The sequence below is a fragment of the Bufo bufo genome, chromosome 4 (assembly GCF_905171765.1).
Source record: "Bufo bufo chromosome 4, aBufBuf1.1, whole genome shotgun sequence".
In the NCBI taxonomy this organism is placed as follows: domain Eukaryota; kingdom Metazoa; phylum Chordata; class Amphibia; order Anura; family Bufonidae; genus Bufo; species Bufo bufo.
In genome coordinates, this window is record NC_053392.1 from 615,407,570 (window position 1) to 615,427,828 (window position 20,259).

The following is a 20,259-nucleotide window of genomic DNA, read 5'->3' on the forward strand; positions in this document are numbered from 1 at the left end:
CTTATCTCTTGTTGTACGTCTGGTTCATGGTTCCGTGACATTAGGACCAAGCCATGAATTCTGACGGTACAGGGCCATCCTCGCTACCCACGCTGGTTGCCAGACTTGATCAGCAGGATCACCTGTTGGGTCGGTTCGCTGTGGCGTTGCAAACCCTGCTTGAACGCACGGCTCATTTCGCTCCCGTTGCCGATGGGTCGGTTGTCGCTCCTGGGCTGGCTCCTACTGCCGCTCCGGTTGTTGCGCCAGAGTCTACCCCGACACCTGTTGTTGCGCCTGCGGTGTTTCGGGGTATGACCGGTTCTGCCCCTCTTCCACAGCGCTTTGGGGGAGAGCCAACTCAGTGCCGAGGTTTCCTTAACCAGGTGGGCATTTATTTCGAGTTGCTGCCACATGCCTTTCCTACTGAGAGATCAAAGGTGGGCTTCTTGATCTCGCTGCTCTCGGACAAGGCCTTGGCCTGGGCCAGCCCTTTATGGGAGAACAACAATCCGGTGGTTGACGAGTTTTCCGGTTTTGTTGCTTCTCTTCGGAAGGTATTCGATGTGCCGGCTCGTGCTGCCTCTGCTGCGAAGCTCCTTATGTCCATCAGACAGGGTTCACGATCCGTAGCTGAATACGCCATTGAGTTTCGTACCCTGGCAGCAGAGGTGGGCTGGAATAATGAGGCTCTGGTCGCTGCTTTCTCTCATGGTCTCTCGGATGCCTTGAAGGATGAGGTTGCAGCTAAGGACCTACCAGTTGAGCTCGAGTCTCTTATTTCTTTCCTGATTTTGATTGACACCAGACTCAGGGAGAGACCTTCCTTTAAGGAGAACCTGCGGAGGTCTTCTAACAGATTGGTGCCTACGTTTGCTGTCCCACCCGTGCCTCCCTCTCCTCCCATGCCTCCTGGGGGTGACTTGTCTGGGGGTGAACCCATGCAGCTGGGGTTTGCTCGCCTGTCCGAGGGGGAGAGGGCACTCCGGAGACGTGAGGGCCGATGCATGTACTGTGGTCTCGGTGGGCATTTTCGGTTGGCATGTCCGAACCGTCCGGGAAACGCTCGTACCCTGAGATCCTGTCGGGGGCAGATCTTGGGTGGAATCTCCTCGTCCCCGGTTTCCCGTGTTGACAAACCACTGATCACTGTTGTCCTATCCTGGGTCGGGGGCTCGGTGACGACCCAGGCGTTGGTGGACTCTGGTGCTGGTGGTTTGTTCATTGATAGTGTGTTCGCTGCCGCCAATTCCATTCCTCTGCAGGCTCGAGGTTCCCCACTGGCTCTTGAGGCGATAGACGGCAGACCCCTTCTGCCGCCACACGTGACTCATGAGACCCTTCCAGTGGGGATAGCCATTGGTGCCGTTCACAGAGAGTCGGTCTGCCTCCAGGTTATTTCGTCTCCACACTACTCGGTGGTCTTTGGGTACCCCTGGCTCCAGAAGCATAATCCGACTTTCGATTGGAGATCGGTCGAGATCCTCTCGTGGTCACCGCAGTGTGGGGCTAGTTGCATCCATGGGTCTGTCAAGTTGCTGTGTACTTCCTCGGACTCTCTGTTGCCTCCTGAATATGAGGAGTACCGGGATGTATTCGATAAGGTGCGCGCGGTTGCCCTACCTCCGCACCGCCCATATGATTGTGCCATAGAGTTACAATCTGGTGCCGTTCCTCCTCGTGGCAAAGTCTATCCACTGTCGGTAGCGGAGAATGAGGCCATGGAGGAGTACGTGAGGGAGGCGCTTTCACGCGGACACATTCGCAAATCTTCGTCCCCGGCAGGGGCTGGATTTTTCTTTGTGAAAAAGAAGGGCGGTGAGTTGAGGCCTTGCATCGATTACAGGGGTCTCAATCGCATCACGATCAAGAACGCTTACCCGATACCCTTGATTTCCGAGCTGTTCGATCGCCTTAAAGGGGCCACGGTCTTTACCAAACTCGACCTGAGGGCGGCATATAACCTGGTAAGGATCAAGGCGGGCGATGAGTGGAAGACCGCGTTTAACACCAGGACCGGTCATTACGAATCCTTGGTTATGCCCTTTGGGTTGTGCAATGCGCCCGCAGTCTTTCAGGAATTCATCAACGATGTTTTCCGTGACCTGTTGCAGCAGTGTGTGGTAGTCTATTTGGATGACATCTTGGTATATTCTGAATCCATGGAGGCCCACATTCTGGATGTCAGACGAGTGTTGCAACGGTTACGAGAGAACAAGCTGTTCGGTAAGCTTGAGAAATGCGAATTTCACCGATCCCAGGTAACCTTCTTAGGTTACATCATTTCCGCTGAGGGGTTCTCCATGGATCCTGAGAAGGTTTCGGCTGTCTTACAGTGGCCCCAGCCCAGTGGTCTTCGTTCCCTGCAGCGCTTTTTGGGCTTCGCCAATTATTATCGGAAGTTCATCAGGGACTTTTCCATGCTGGCCAAGCCTCTCACGGATCTGACCAGGAAGGGCAGTAATTCCCAGGTCTGGCCGCTCGAGGCCATCCGAGCTTTTGAGGCCCTAAAGTCCGCCTTTGTGTCGGCTCCGATTCTGTCGCATCCCAACCCTGGGTTGCCCTTTGTCCTCGAGGTGGACGCGTCTGAGACGGGAGTAGGCGCCCTTCTGTCTCAGCGTAGAACACCAGAGGGTCCTCTGCTTCCTTGTGGGTTTTACTCCCGGAAACTGTCTTCCGCGGAGTGCAACTATCAGATTGGTGACAGGGAGTTATTGGCCATCGTGCAGGCCCTTAAAGAATGGAGGCACTTGCTCGAGGGTTCAGTGGTTCCGGTTCTCATCCTGACGGACCACAAGAATCTGACCTACCTTTCTGAGGCCAAGAGATTGACACCACGTCAGGCCAGATGGGCTCTGTTCTTGTCACGTTTTAATTACGTGGTCTCCTACCTACCCGGTTCCAAGAACATCAGGGCGGATGCCTTATCACGGCAGTACTCCGAGCTGTCCAGGGAGGAGTCGATTCCGACTTCGGTCATACCTCCGAATCAGATCCTGGCCACCATTCGCACCAGCCTGACCTCTCCCCTGGGTGAGCAGATTTTGGCGGCTCAATCTGGTGCTCCCTCTGGGAGACCCAACGGCAGATGTTTTGTGCCTGAGGAGTTGCGCACTCGGTTGTTGCGAACCTACCATAACTCCAAGACCGCGGGGCATCCTGGAAAGAATCAGCTGTCCTGGGCTGTTTCACGTCTGTTCTGGTGGCCTTCCCTACGTTCCGACATCGCCGCATATGTAGCGGCATGCTCCGTTTGTGCCCAGAGTAAGTCGGCACCTTCCGTTGGGCCTTCTGCAACCCATAGCCACCGGGGAGCGTCCATGGTCACACCTGGGGATGGATTTCATTGTGGACCTCCCTGCATCCCGAGGCCATACGGTCATTCTCATGATTGTGGATCGGTTTTCCAAAATGTGCCACTGTGTTCCTCTCAAGAAGTTACCCTCTGCACAAGAGTTGGCCACGATTTTTGCCAGGGAGGTCTTCCGGTTGCACGGTTTGCCTAAGGAGATTGTGTCGGATCGGGGGAGTCAGTTTGTGTCCAGGTTCTGGCGCGCCTTTTGCTCCCAGTTGGGGATTCATCTCTCCTTCTCCTCGGCCTACCACCCTCAGTCCAATGGGGCCGCAGAACGATCCAATCAGGCCTTGGAGCAATTCCTTCGTTGCTATGTCTCCGATCACCAAGACAATTGGGTTGACCTCCTGCCTTGGGCTGAGTTTGCCAGGAACACGGCGGTGAACTCTTCCTCTGGGACGTCTCCCTTCATGGCCAATTATGGGTTCCAACCTGCCGTGTTACCGGAGGTATTCTCTCCCCAGGATATTCCGGCTGTGGAGGATCACCTTTCCGTCCTACGTGCTTCTTGGGTACAGATCCAGAAGTCCCTTGAGGTCTCTGCGCAGCGCCAGAGACTCCAGGCTGATCGCAGACGAGCGCCTGCTCCTTCCTACCAGGTCGGAGACCGTGTATGGTTGTCCACCCGCAACCTCAACCTTCGAGTGCCCACTCCCAAGCTGGCGCCTCGCTTTGTTGGTCCCTTCCGAGTGCTTCGCAGGGTAAACCCGGTAGCCTATGCCCTTGCGCTTCCTCCTGGCATGCGGATCTCCAACGTGTTTCATGTCTCCCTGTTGAAGCCACTGGTGTGTAATCGTTTCACTTCCTCGGTTCCTCGGCCTCGTCCGGTCCAAGTGGGCAATCGTGAGGAATATGAGGTGAGCAATATCCTGGACTCACGCCTGGTCCGCGGTCGGTTGCAGTTTTTGGTCCATTGGCGTGGTTATGGTCCAGAGGAGCGTTCCTGGGTTCCCTCCGCAGATGTCCATGCTCCTGCCTTGCTCCGAGCCTTCCACGCACGCTTCCCTCAGAAACCGTTTTGTGCTCCGCGGAGGAGGGGCCCTTGAGGGGGAGGTACTGTCATGGTCTTACCTGCTTGCTGCTCTCCTTCGTTTGACATGTGCTGGTGGCCATCTTGGTTTCTGGGTTTCTTGTAGCCTTCCACCCTGCGGCTCCTCCTTCCCCTGGGAGGAGCTGGATGCCTAGCTCATATATATAGGAGGTCTGTGGCTTCAGTTCCTTGCTTGGTCCTCTTGTGTTCACATGCTTCTAAGACTGCTGCTGCTTCTGGTTCCTGATCCTGGCTTCGTCTGACTACCCTTCTGGTTCCTGATCCTGGCTTCGTCTGACTACCCTGCTGGTTCCTGATCCTGGCTTCGTCTGACTACCCTGCTGGTTCCTGATCCTGGCTTCGTCTGACTACCCTGCTGGTTCCTGATCCTGGCTTCGTCTGACTACCCTGCTGGTTCCTGATCCTGGCTTCGTCTGACTACCCTTCTGGTTCCTGATCTCTGGCTTCGCAAAGACTCTGCTCGGTTTCACCATCCGTTTGGACTTTTGCTTTACAGCTTTATTTTCAATAAAGCCTTCTTATTTTCACTTATCTCTTGTTGTACGTCTGGTTCATGGTTCCGTGACACTATGTCATTTCTGGACATTACCTAGACCTACTCTTATACATGCTAAATTGCAAAACACATTTCCTTATTAAAGTGACTCTCTGGTTCAAGAAACAAATTCACATTAACTGGGAAATGACCAGAACACTTACATGGTGGTCTCCTTTTCAACTCTTTAGCTGCAGATCCATCAATTCCCTCACTGCTTCTCAGACTACATGATGCATACCACACATTTGGTAGCCCAAGACACTTCCTGTTGCCCTTGGATTGGCCAGTAATGCTCACATGAACAGTGTTGACCAAAACAAGAGCAGGGCTGGACAAATAGGAAGTGTCCTGGGTTACTAATGCAGAGTGTGCAACAGACAGTATGAGAAGTAGTGCGGCCATCTTCAATGGCAGAAGACGTTTCTGTGAATTAGCAAATCTGCAACCGAAAATATGCAAAGCAGGGCACCATTTAAGTGTTCTGTTCTCTCCCAGTCAATGTGAATTTTTTTTATAAAGAGGAGGGTTGATTTGATTTTGGGATTCTCCTTTTGTTGTACAAGTATCCTATAAAGACAAACGGCAAATCCTTAGCACCTGTATGGACCCTTTCCTCCTATGGATATATCTAATTCACAGAACAAACATAACCCTGTTTGAGGGATTATAATAGAATTTGGTCAGTTATTGGACAGGTTTCACAGAATAACCATTAATTCTAAAACATTACTTTTAATAATTACTATTAATATATTGGACCCTTTAGATAAAGAAATTAATATAAATAGGCAAAAACAAAATAAGAATCTATATAGATCTGGTTTCCTCAATGGCAGGACGGGTCACCAGATATGATATTAATGGTGTGAACAGGAAACTATCCCTGATACTAACCCCATTAAGTAGGCCCTGCCTATAAACGGAATAGCCGCCCTGATAAGGGCGATCCCGTGTCTCGTGCCTCCTGATGTGCCCTGGAGGACCCTAAGGTAGGTGACAGATGAGATAATTCCTAAGGGAGACCAGATCTAATCTATAAGATTGCCAAAAACAAAAAACGAATAATGATGAGAAGACCCCCGTTTATAGCCAGGGCCTACTTAATAGGGTTAGTATCAGGGATAGTTTCCCGTTCACACCATTAATATCATATCTGGTGACCCGTCCTGCCATTGAGGAAACCAGATCTATATAGATTCTTATTTTGTTTTTGCCTATTTATATTCATTTCTTTATCTAAAGGGTCCAATATATTAATAGTAATTATTAAAAGTTATGTTTTAGAATTAATGGTTATTCTGTGAAACCTATGGATATATCTAGTCAGTTCTCTGTTATAACTGGCCTCTCACCACAATTACTATAATTTTACCACAGTTATTAGGACATTTATTTTTATATATTCTTTAAGAAACCTGACCTCAAGATATACATTATATCTAAAAACAGGAAATATAATAAATATGGAATGATCGCTGTTATAAAATCATTATCCTATAAGAACAGAACAGGATAATCACTGAAGATGAAAACTCAATTCCACAATGTATGTTTCTCCAACTAAAAGGAAGGAACCTTCATCATGGAAGCCCTAATACTTTCTTTCATATAATCTGTTCAGTGCATTGAATATAAGGAATTTCACAAACCAATTAGGTAAATTTAAGAGAAATAATTAAAATCTAGAACTATAATGAACAATATGGAAAAATTGCTCTGAATAGATTACAAGATTATTATCCCATAGGAAGACAATGGGATAATCATTGCAGAGGAAAACTCAATTGAACATTGTGAGCCTCTCCAACCAAAAAAAGAAGGACCCTTCATCATGGACACCAAAATGCTTTCTTTCATACATTTCTGTTCTTTGAATTGGGTATGAGACATCTCACAATCCATTTATGCAATTTGAAGAGTCAGAATTTGAAAATTAGAATCTACATAAGAATTACGTGAACAATCCACAAAATAAAACACATTCATAGGCATACTGGATCCTAGAATTTGTCCGTTCCATTGTAGTGGCTTGTAACTCAGGACATGAAATTACGTGAAGTTCAGAAAACTTCAAAGATATGACAGATCGGAGGTGAAAAATGATCCCTACTACATCAGTAAAGGTTTTCTTATCAGTTGTATCAGACAGACATCTCTCTTGGACCGTCTATTAAAAAAAAGATATTCTTGTTAAAATCCTATATCAAACTAGAAAACTGCCTCACCCTGGCTAGTACCTACTGCACCTTCTCTCCTGGGGCTAAAACGTAAGGTTATTCGCCTGATACGCTTAGAGAACGGGATATACCACAAAAGAGGATCAATTAAAAAGTTTTCCTCTCAATGGTCTGCCTGGATTTAATATTCAGGACTGGCTGGTGAACACCTTGCCAAACTATCTGTACTCTGCAATGGCTAATTACATTTTGGCTCCCACTGGGATAGCTGTGAGGAGAGCGTAATTTGTTTGTATGACGCATGGTGGTGAAAGCTTTTTACACTTTCTATACAGCATTTTCTCACCTTTCATTACATGGTGTTCTTGAATTAGCTTTAGTATGCTTCTGTTACACAGGAGGGTTGGTGTGGGGGGATATGTTGTCTTATATTACGACAAATGTTAATAAAAATTATCTGGTAAAAAAAAAATTCAATAGCAGGATTTCCAGTAGCCGCTGATAAATCACTTCCAGTACAAGTGATTGTGACTCCAGCTGATTATCGCCACAATGACACCACCTTGATCAGCAATAGACACATTGGGACGGTTTATAGAGTATGTTCCCCTCAGGACCACATACAGCATCTCCACTGCCTGCATTTCCTTTAGACCAGATTTAATAGGTCACATATGGTCCAGAGAGTTCCTTTTAATTATCATGTGGAAGAGGCAGATTTATTTACAGGTGTTACCCAGTAATATGTAATGATGACCTATCCTCAGGATAGGTCATCATTATCAGATAGGCAGGGATCAGAGTCCCGGCACCTCGGCCAATCAGCTGTTATGGAGAACTGCCACTCTCACCAAGTGAGCATAGCCGGCTCCTGGCATCTCTCCCAAGCACAGCTGTGCTTGGATCCAAGTCACAAGTAACAGATCGGATGGCACGACTTCCACCCCTATCTCGAGGTTAGTATGTGAGCAGACCCGAGTCCATATGGATCCACACGGCGGTGCTCAGCCAATAAGAAGAAAACTAGTCGCAGAATAACCATCTGAAGAAACAGGAAAAGGCGGCACTCACCATACTCGCGGAATCTTCTTTTTATTAATCCAGGTAGGTTAAATACAAATGTGCAGCATAAAGGGCGGACTAGCGTACCTAACACCAGTGGACCATGGCGACAGCCTTTTCGCACAAGATCGCGCTTCCTCAGGCCACTGACGTCAGGATGTACATACTGTAAGTCCTATCTTTATACCATCGACGCACTTAAAGAGCCACAATCTGCTCAAAAAGTGAATTGAACATAAAATCATAAAGATACAAGTATTAATCAAACATATATATTCGTATTGCAGCCCAGCCCAATTCACTTCAATGGGGCTGAGTTCCAACTAGGCCACGTGACTGATGTACGGTGATGTCATATGGCCTAGGAAGATCTGAGAGAAATTCTATGGCACACCAATTTTGACTGATATTACAGTGTAGTTTTATTCATTTTTTTTGAACACTTTGTGTCACATTACATCCAATATTATTCAAGGCATAGCATGCGACTATGTACATTGTCCCGACGTTTCGGTCACTAATGACCTTTATCAGGTGATCTGTAATCCAATGCGCCCAGGAGGAAAGGGATGTGACACAAAGTGTTTAAAAAGAATGAATAAAACGACACTGTAATATCAGTCAAAATTGGTGTGCCATAGAATTTCTCTCAGATATTTACTTATCCCTCTGTGAGCACCCACCTGCAAGAAGGTGTGCAGATCTCAATTGTAACGGATCCGCTTCCGTTAATGGACGCTTCCTAGCTTGCGCCGAGGACCACAAGCACCGCACTGGACACCACAACCACCGTAGACTCCACAACCGCCGTAGCTTAACTGGAGCCGCGCCGTCTTCCTTCCACCCTGAATGAACCTCCAGCATTCAGGACCGTGTGGGAAAGATCTCTCCTCCAGGGAATATGCAGAGCATAGCAATCCCCAGCGTTACACAGCAATTCCCTCCAATAACGAGACGAGGCTGCGTTTTGAAGGGTTAAAACAGGAACTGAACATGAACTGTTTATTGAGGGCTACCCGCCCGTATTTATGCAGGTTCCCACAATGCATCATGGTCTCCTCCTCTCTGCCCTGGAGACACCCGAAGAGCAATTCAATTATCTCCTAGGACAAAGGGAGACCACCAATACACATGTGGGAACAATAGGAGAGGAATCCCCACCCGAATACACAAAATCCTCCCTTCTGTCTGGGATATAATTATGGATTAACATAACTATCACAGACAGTAAAAATACAGTTTTTAAACATACACTAACTTTAAAACCATACATTCCATCTCCATAAAAATTACATATTTAAACTCTGCATACATCAAACATAAACACTTCCAAAAATCACACAAATCCCTCCAGCGGATCAAAAGTTTAGTGGAAGTCCTTTATGACCGACCGCAAGCACAACTTCCTGCCCAAAACAGTTCCATAGATTTGGGCTGTGCGGTCGGTCAATTCCATGCAGAAAAATGACTAAGTCCCATCTTCGAACGGGACTTAGTCTCTGGAGCTGAAAGTTCAGTATGGCAGAAGGTAAGGGTCAGCGGCGTTCGTGTATCCGTGCATCCGATTCCAGCTTCACAGAATCCCCAGCATACACCGCTGACCGCGTTCGGTCCCACCAACAGTCCAGACATGCGGCACAGTTCTGTCACTGTTCCTGAAGGGCAACATGTCCCGGGGCCATAGTCGTAGGGCAGGAGGCTAGCCATAAGTCCTCTACAATGCCCAGTGGCAAATGGCAGTTTGTCACATCAATTACCAAAGCATGGCCTAGGAAGAGGCAACGGCGCTCATGGATTGTCTAACCCACTGCTGATCTGATATTAATGACTAATTCTGTGGAAAGGTCATCATTATTTATTACCGGATAACCCCTTTAAGTTAATGAAACCCTGTTCTCCTCTACTGATGGAAAATTGAGTACAAGAATAAGCAGTATGTTCTGTAATCCTGACCAGTGAGATGACGGCTTTGCTTCAGTATTTCCATAATCAAGTGTGAATGACGTCAAATGGGGATGCCTCTTTGTTCTACCCCCTCTATGCATCAATCAGCTTTGATAACAGCAGATAGAGGGTTAAACAGTGATCTCTGTTGCTGAAGCAGGATAATGGCTGTGTATTACTACTACTGTGGGCATAATGGCAGTGTCCATGCAATCAGAATGCCACAATAGTTTAGTGCAGGTCTTCTGAGTACTCCTGTCTGTACCGTACTAATACAACACTGATCCTCAAGGGGTTAAGTTCTACATCAGAAGGCATCATTAGGCAGCAGGTCCTACAATGAAGCTCCAAATCTGTCACATTTCCTACAATCTAAACATTAAACTGGCTTCTCTCCTGTGTGACTTCTCTGATGTCTATCAAAACAGAATTTTAGAGTAAAACATTTTCCACATTCTGAATATGAATATGGTTTTTCTTCTAAGTGGATTCTTAGATGGCTCACAAGATTTCTGACTAAAACTTTTCCCACATTCTGAACATGAACATGGCTTCTCTCCTGTGTGACTTCTCTGATGTCTAACTAGAAACAATCAAGCTTTATTGAAAGAATAGCAAGACGAGAGATATATAGTAAAATAGGACATGTAAGAAAACAAGATTATGTACAATTTCAGTATTTCACGTACTTGTAAAAAAAAAACAAAAAACTGAAAGATCAAAAAGATCAAAGAAAATATCATGGTTTTCAGGAGTTCTTTGTCGGCAAAGGTCCCAGAATATAATCGCTTTGTCGAGATAACAACAGGCGTTTCTATTCAGACCATACAGTATAATATTTCCTAATGAACAGGTCACAGAACAGGCCCACCACAGTCTCCTCTGAATGTCAATGTGCCATCAACAGGTTGCCAAGTGGCTGCTGAACTGCTCATAACAAAATGGAGCAGCAGCTCAGGCAAGATCAAATAAGGAAAAAAAAAAAAATATCTAAAAAAGAGATAATTACTCTTACCGGTAACTGGTTTTTCCAATAGCCTCCACAACGGCACTCACAGGAGGGTGTCCCCGCCCTAAGGACAGGAAACAACGTAGAAGCGGAAGATTTAAAGGGCCTCCTCCCCCTTACCTATTCAGTCAATAAGAGAGGACACGGAAATGATGCAAGAATGAATATGTATTAAAGAACAAAGGATCATTACTTCATTATAGTAAACAACAAAAGAGAAATATAACAGGGTGGGAAAATCCCAGTGCCGTTGTGGAGGCTATTGGAAAAACCAATTACCGGTAAGCAGGGCTGTGGAGTCAGTAGATAAATGGTCCGACTCCGACTCCTCCGTTTTTTGGTACTTCCGACTCCTCTGTATTTAATATGCAAATTTATTTTATACATTCCTTGAAGGAAAGAAAGGCAACATACATATCATTACATGTCAGAACTACTGGCTAGGAAGCCGCTGCCTTCTCCTTTGTGTGCTGATCTTTTGCTGAAGATAGAGCAGTGGGAGGATCCAGGAAGGGGCATTTATTGTAAAACATGATTTCCCTAGTAGAATCCCATAGTCATGTTTAAAGTTTAAGCTAACAATCTGAGTTTACAAGTTTTTATAGCCTTAGCTGAATGACAGCAGTTTTTCAAATGGTTTACAGCTTCAGTCTTGAGCTATTGACTATCCATTCCCTTCACTTATACAAGTGTCTCTAGTCCTGCAAAAAACATATTTACTTCATCAGTTATCAGTGAGAGGCGAGGTTAACCATGGGCGCTGCGTTCCCTGTAACAGCGGAACACAACACAATGGAAAGTATAAGTATTGCCGCTCCTTAACTGTGCGTTGCGTGCCATATAGTGAAGCATATGAAAAGCATGCTTCTTCACGGTCACTTAACGTGTTCGTTTTGCGGTAACGTGACGCACTGCATGCATTGGCTTTTATTCCTACAGTAGAGAAGTACCGTATTTTTCGCAAAAGTGGGGGAAAAATAGCAGTGCGTCTTATGGGGACGAATGCTGCGACCGTCCGGTGAATAGGCTGAGAGGGAGGAGGGGCTGGGGGCCGGCATCTGTTTCTGTAATGGCAGCGGGGCCCGGTGCAGTCACTGCATTCTACTACACCGGGCCCCGCTCACTGTAGTATACAGTAATCATATCTAACTTGTGGGTATTGTTAAAGTATTCCAATCATCTTAAATCTAGCGCTGTACTACTTACTACTAACTTCTTGGCAGTCAGGAGGCCGGGTGGGCGCTCGTAGCGTAGCTCACTACTTCACGCGCCTGCTCCGCCCACTTTATGAATGAAGCAGGCACCGGGCCCCGCTGCCATTACAGAAACAGATGCTGGCCCCCATTCACTACACAGGGACACTGTTATGGGGGGGGGGGGGGATCTGTGGATGACACATAAGATAAGATGCTATATATGTGTCAACCACAGATGCCCCCACAATGACCCCCCATAACAGTGCCATCCACATATGCCCCCATAACAGTGCCATCCACATATGCCCCCATAACAGTGCCATCCACATATGCCCCCATAACAGTGCCATCCACATATGCCCCCATAACAGTGCCATCCACAGATGCCCCCATAACAGTGCCATCCACAGATGCCCCCATAACAGTGCCACCCAAAGATGCCCCCATAACAGTGCCACCCACAGATGCCCCCATAACAGTGCCATCCACAGATGCCCTCATAAAATACGGTAATTATAACTTTTGGTGAATTGGGACATTTAAACTTGCTTTTTTTTATTTTTTATTCCAATTTAAATCTAGTAGGAGTCGGAGTCGGTTCATTTTTTGCCGACTCCGACTCCAGGTACCCAAAATTGCCTCCGACTCCGACTCCACAGCCCTGCCGGTAAGAGTAATTATCTCTTTTCCCCAGCGCCTCCATAACGGCACTCACAGGAGGATTGACAGAGTAAATATGCCTGGGGAGGGACTGCAGCTGAAAGTACTCTACTACCAAAGGACAAGTCCTGGTTTTTATAAACGTTCAATCTGTAATGGTTAAAGAAAGTCATAGGACTGGCACATGTGGCCGCCCTACAAATCTAATCCAACGTGACTGATGCGGCTTCGGCCCATGAGGAGGATACTGCTCTGGTGAAATGAGCCCTAATACCCTCGGTAGGTTGAAAATCCTTCTGTAAATAGGCAGATCTGATCATACTTTTTATCCATCCTGCTATAGTTGGCTTACTGGCCACACAACCTTTGTTGGGGCCTTGGAACTGGAGAAACAACTGGTCAGAACATCTGATGGAGGTAGTGTTGTTGAGGTAGCAAAGTACGGTTCTCCTCACATCCAAGTTATGATACCTCTCCTCTTTCTCAGAGGATGGTGAAGGGCAGAAGGAAGGCAGCGAGATTTCCTGCTCGCAATGGAATCTAGAAACAACCTTGGGGAGGAAGGCTGGACAGTGTTTAAGGATTATACGATCATCCAGAATTACTAAATATTGAGATTTGCAGGAAAAAGCCTGGATTTCCCCAATTCTTCAAGCAGTTAGATTGCAGTAAGAAACACTGCTATTGCAGTAAGAAACACTGTTTTGAGCGTGAGTAGTATCAGAGGGATTTCGTCAATTGGTTCAAACGGAGGATACATCAGAACCGAAAGAACCAGGTTGAGATCCCAGGGCGCAGCAGTAGGACGAGATATGGGGACCCTTCTCATAGCACCTTTTAGAAAGCGCCTGACCAATGGGGATTCTGACAATTTAATGTCCAAGAATGCACTTAAGGCCGAAACCTGTACATCGAGAGTTGCCGGTCTAAGGCCTTATCAAGTCCTACTTGAAGAAATTGTAAAATTTGAGGAATCCCTGGGGAAATTATGTTACCTGAGAAGGACAGAAAGGCATTCCAGGTCCTCAGGTAGATCTTTGATCTTATGGGCTTCCGACTAAGCAGGAGAGTGGTAATCACCGCATCTGAGAGACCTTTTTTCTTTAGGGCCCAGCGTTCAGTCTCCAGGCCGTCAGGCTTAGTTGATTGACACTCGGATGACGCACTGGCCCTTGGTGTAGGAGATCCGGCGTCAATGGGAGAGTCCAGAAGTTTCCTGCGGAAAGTCTGAGCAGTAGGGGGAACCATGACCTTCTTGGCCAGTAGGGGGCTATGAAAATTACATTGGCCCCTTCCTCCTTCACCTTCATCAGAGCTTTGTGTCTTAAACTAAAGGGGGGGAGGCGTAAAGAAGACATCTGGGCCACGGACGGGACAGAGCATCTACCCACAGTGGTTGATCCCCCTGGGAGAGGGAGAAAAATTGTCTGGTCCGTTTGTTGACCCTTGAGGCAAAAAGGTCTAATTCCGGAGTCCCCCACCTGAGGCATAATTGATGAAATACATGAGGATTCAAGGACCATTCCCCTTCTCTTAAGGTTTGGCGACTGAGGAAGTCGCCCAACGTATTGTCCTCCCCTCTGACATGTATAGCTGTTAGTGAAGTAAGGTTTTTCTCTGCCCAGTAGAAGATCTTTGTGGCTACTGCCGCTAGGGAGCGACTCCTGGTTCCCCCTTGTTTGTTTAAATAGGCAACAGCTGTAGTGTTGTCCGAAAATACTTTTATACTTTTTGGCGATGAGAGAGTGTGAAGGGAGACAATAACGTTGTAAATGGCCGAGAGTTCTTTTAGATTGGAGGAGGCATGCTACATATCTGTTCCCCAGGTGCCTTGGACCACTTTTCCGTCTGAATGACCCCCCCAGCCTGTACTGCTGGCATCCGTAGTCACAATCATCTGTCCCCCTTGCCGCCAGAAAACCCCTGTCTGAAGGTGCTTCCGAATTCTCCACTACATTAAGGATTTTTTTACTGACCTTGGAATGATCACCCATTTTTCTAGGGTAGAGGTGGTGCCGTTCCAGGAGGATAGAAGGAACGCCTGTAGAGTTCTTGTGTGGAACTGGACCCACCTGACCGACGGGATTGTCGATGTTAGAAGCCCCAGGATGGTCATGATGTTCCGTATTGATGTTATATTCCGGCTGCAAAACTGGGAAATTTTCAGGAGCAGATCGTCTTGTTTTTCCTGAGGAAGAAATGACATTAATAGATGGGAATCTAAAAGGACCCCCAGGAAGGTCTTCCTTTGTTCCGGAATAAAGTCAGATTTTTTTTAATTTATAATCCACCCGAAAGTGGTAAAACACTTCTGGACCTCTGCCAGGTGGGACTGGAGGACTTCCACAGATGGTGAGGCTACCAGGAAATCGTCGAGATATGGTACGATCTGAATGCCTTTTAGGTAGAGGGTCTTGGTGACTTCTGCCATTATTTTGGAGAATACCCTTGGGGCTGAAGAGAGCCCAAATGGGAGGGCTGCAAACTGGAAATAAAAAAGCAGATGTTTTAGGAAGACGGCAATTCTGAGGAACTTTTGATGGTTGATTGAAATTGGAACGTGATAATAGGCGTCCTGCAGATCTATGGTCGCCATGAAGCAATCTTGTGGAAGAATGTTTATTGTGGATTTTATTGATTCCATCTTGAAGCGTTTGTATATGATGGATCTATTTAGACATTTTAAGTTTATTATCAGGCGGTATGACCCGTTTGGCTTTTGGACAAAAAAAACTGGAGAATAGAAGCCTTTGCCTTGTCCTTCTTCTTTTGAACTAGAGAGGAAATCTCTGACTCCAGGCAGGCCTGTTTTTCTTTCTGAGGCAGCTTGTTGACCAAGAAGCTGGCTGGAGGAAAGTAACGAAACTCCAACCTTAGGCCTTGTTTTAAGATGTCTATCACCCACAGGAAGGCTCCTAAATCTTCCCAGATAGAAGCGAAATGCCTTAGTCTGCCCCCCACTTGGCATCTGGCGTCATTGCTTTGAGGTTGAGTTCTCGGGGTTGAAAAGAAATCTTCTACCCCTACCTTTAGAGGGCTGCCATCTCTTTGACCCTTCCTTTTTCTTAGGGTCCATTTTGGATCTTTTTTGATTCTGAAAGGAACGTCTCTGATGGAAGTAGCGATTTTCCATTGGAAAAACTTTTTTCTTATCCACAGCATTATCCAAGATGTCGTCCAGGGTGGAGCCAAATAATCTGTCATCTTCACATGGGATAGAACATAAACGACCAAAAATATGTCGGGCCCATCTACCGAACGACAAGGTGGGTGCTACTTTTCCCAGATTGTAGGCTGTAAGCCCAGGAGAGGCATGTTAGAGTAGGCCCCATCTGATGAGAAGCCACCTTGTCGTTCGGTAGATGAGCCCGACATATTTTTGATCAATTATATGCGCAAAGAGCTTCTAACTGCTCTTGCAGTAAGTATGGCCACCAAGCAGTTTATTTTTCACTTAGTATTTGCTTATATCTTGCTGTTACCTGTAGTTCTACTAAGCAGAGAGCGAGGAGGACGTCTGTGAATTCCTTCATGAAATTTGAACGCTGCTCCGCCCACCCGCGAGATTCTCTTGCCAAGGAGAATCTCTCCAGATGACGTCACGCGCAGGATCCCGCGACAGTTCCAGCTCTGAACTGTCGCGCGTGCCCGGGGAAGCATGCAAGCAGGGCTTACTCCCAGGAACGGGAAAGGGAGGCCTTGCGTCCCCGGGGGACCTGTTCCCTGTTCCAGCCCTCCCACATGAACGTGGGGAAGGACCCCCAAGAAGGAGGCAAGGCTGGGCGACATAAAAATAGTTTTTCCAGGCACTCCAGGAGAGGCTTCCACGCCCATCCCGAGGACAGGAAACAACGACTGAATAGGTAAGGGGGAGGAGGCCCTTTAAATCTTCCGCTTCTACATTGTTTCCTGTCCTGGGGGCGGGGACACACTCCTGTGAGTGCCGTTGTGGAGGCTCCGGGGAAAATAAGAAAATATGAGTATCTGGTTTTAGTTATATTTTCTCCCAAGCATCATGAACATCACACTCAGCTCATTAGCTATTTCTCTTCTTGTTTGGTCAGCTGCAGGTTGGACCCTACTAAATCTAGTAGAAGTAATATTAATGACGATAAGGAGAACATTTCTCTGGACTTCAGGTCCTTTAACTATCACGGATGAGGTATGGGGGGGAACACCACACTGACAGCAGGGAAGGGAATAGCCACTAGGCCTCAAAGCTAGGGAAAGGGACACCTCCTATAGAACCCTACTCCTTGCCCTAACTCCTATCCGTATGGGCACACCCTGATGGTAGGAATGCCCATACACTGGAACCTGGAGGCCCTGGAGACCCTAAAGAGCCCTTTGGGTATTGGCAGGGCTTGAGACGACCCGTTCCTTCCCAGGTGAAGGAACCAGCGTCTCCCTGAGGCCTAGTAACAACAGACAAGGGGAGTGTAAACAATCCACAAAGAAACAAGACACTTAACTTCTGTAGAGAGATGGACGAGCAGGATCACCAGAGAGGACAACACACCAACTCTTCCAAAACCAAATAAAGCTATCAACCGCATACTCAGAAGAGTGAGGTCAGACTATATAGGGGAGGAGTGATGACGACTAAGCTACACCTGAAACAAGGGGTGTGGTCATAAACAACAACAACACTAACGCAAAAGTGACCAAAAAGAAAGTTAGCTCCATTCACGTGTAGCCAGTCTCTTTTATCTTCTGACATCGGAAGGGACTGTGACATTAACACAGGCCAATGTTTCAGGCAATTATTAGGAATAAACAAGCATTCAAAATATTTACCTGATCATTAGCAGAGATGAAGCCTCATTTACATGCAGATGCATTGAGACAATCGATCTCTACTTCGATAGCTTGTAGACAGAGAATCACGGTTTCTGGGCAGCAGATCCCAGCTTATACCGCACAACCTGCTGTCAAGAAATGATACGTTTTGGTGACGGTCGACAGACATCATCACCCGAGGGGCAAATATTGTCCATTTATCGGGTATCTTTACACGACCAATTATTGTGAACAAGCGTTTCTACAAACTCTCATCCTGGAAAATTGGCCCTATGATCAGTCTGTATAAAAAATATCCATTATTCAAGATTTCTGAAAGTCTCTTACCTTTCACCGACATTGATACAGGTTTTTCTAAGCTGATCATTGTTCCTCCAGAACTGTCCTGTAAGATTAAAGACATGAGAAATAAAGAAAACAGAACACAAGTTTATCTTATATCCAGGGGAAGGTCAAAAACCCCTAGAAGACCAGAACCAATCTGCTCTAAAAGGAGAAGGATCTCCTCAAGTGGTGATCAGATAGGATCAACATTCAGCCCAGTATTGTACACATCATATAAGGCATCAAATGACCTGATCCTATCCTGGAGTAGACGCTGTGCTCATCACCTCCAGTTAGATTATTAGATTAGATTATTGTCGTAGTTTTGACTGAAAAAGTATTTTATCGCAGCTGGAAATGTGAACTTATTTCCTATTAAAAGGGGCTATGCCATGATTGATGTAAAAAATGAAAAGAAGACATCATATAGTACATGGTAGAACCAGCCCTGAACCTCACGTGGATCCAGAGATCTCCCCAATAATTGCTCTGCTAGATTTGTTTCAGGCTGGCAACGCAGGGAACATGTCCTTTCTCAGGGGTCATGTCCTTTTTGCCGTAGCTCTTTCCCTGTAACTGTCACACCTTCTAACAGAAGATATGTCTGGTGGCAGCTGAAAAACTAAACTGAGCACATGCGACCACCTCAATGAGGTGAACAGAGAAATAAGGAAAAGAACAAACAGCAGGTGGCGCCTTTAGAGATAGCTTTTATTGAAGAACTCACGGACGATACTAAATGTTTAACTGCATCCACGTGCTGGTTCTAAAAATCTAGAATATTTTCCAGAACACAATCCCTTTATGCTCTTGTCTTTTCTGGTGACCCAAATTTTGAATACCCTGCACTAATATGTTGCAATAGCATCAAGATTATGTAACTAACTAGTAAGTCAATGGGGTCATTTACTGAAGTCAGGCCTCCTAAACATTTGTCACATCTATGCCGTCCATGCACCAGAAACTAAAATGCCAGTATTTGGGGTAGATTGCAGTTTTCTGGCATAAATTATTGTAATGTGTCCGGCCCTGGTGGACTCACCTCTATTTTGAAAAGTGGCAATAGCAGTGAGAATATTAAAAAGTTGCCAGATTTTTGAGCAAAGGGCATTTTTTTTTTAATTTGTATACAAAAAATCTGATTTAAAGACTTCATAAATTACTTTTAACTCATGTCGGTATTCTTCCTTGGATGCTTTTAGTCTATGATTGTGCTGTTATTTTATGATAGAAACATAGAATGTATCAGCAGATAAGAACCATTTGGCCCATCAAGTCTGCCCAATATACTGAATACCAATATACTGAATACTATGAATAGCCCTTGATTTACATCTCTACAGCAAAACTTTCCTTTATCCACCTTGACTCTCAATCTCCAAGTGGATATCCAAACCTTAATACAATCTTTTATGAATCCAGAAATCATGTGTGGCCAATAATAATAAGAAGAGCGGACAGTGTACTCCACTGCTGCTGGGGGAGGTTACTTAATACATCAGTCTATAGGGGATTTGTAGAAACCTCAGCTTCATCTACCTGATGATCCAGTGGGATATTTGGTTTCTCCCCTGGACAGTCCTGGGAATACGGAGGACTGGGACATCTCTCTGGTGGATTTCTCTGACTGGATCCATCTGTAGGAAAAACACACAGTGACTGAATACATTGTCTATATGTGATGGGGGAATCTGACTCAGAACAGTTCTCTCCTCTACAGTCATGGAAGGTCTCCTCTTACCCGGTGATGTGAGGGACTGGTGATTCTCCATCATGATGTCCTTGTACAGATCCTTGTGTTCTTCTAAATACTCCCACTCCTTCATGGAGAAATAGACAGCGACATCCTGACACCTTATAGGAACCTGACAACACAAGGACACAGTCATTACCAGACCCTCCCTTGGCGTTATTGTACAGGGTGGGCCATTTATATGGATACACCTTAATAAAATGGGAATGGTTGGTGATATTAACTTCCTGTTTGTGGCACATTAGTATATGTGAGGGGGGAAACTTTTCACATATACATGTATAATGTCCCAGCATTCCCAGCAGCGCTCACCTCTCCGCTCAGCAGCTCAGTGATCCTGGTGGTAAGTTCTAGGATCTTCTGCTCATGTATCAGGGAATGAGATGGAGGCTCGGTGATGGGGCTCTGGGT

The 20,259-nt window shown here is 46.2% G+C and overlaps 2 protein-coding genes across 2 annotated transcripts in view; both read right to left on the reverse strand.

Annotated features, from left to right (window-relative positions):
* LOC120999664 (oocyte zinc finger protein XlCOF6-like) overlaps positions 1-20,259 on the reverse strand; it is a 2,208,135-nt gene that overhangs the window by 327,523 nt on the left and 1,860,353 nt on the right. The window lies entirely within an intron of this gene.
* Positions 1-20,259, reverse strand: part of LOC120999668 (zinc finger protein OZF-like) — a 230,237-nt gene that overhangs the window by 2,916 nt on the left and 207,062 nt on the right. Inside the window, exon 6 of the mRNA XM_040430677.1 lies at positions 18,099-18,156. Coding sequence (XP_040286611.1) covers positions 18,099-18,156 — 58 coding nt within the window. The remainder of the gene's footprint in view (positions 1-18,098; positions 18,157-20,259) is intronic.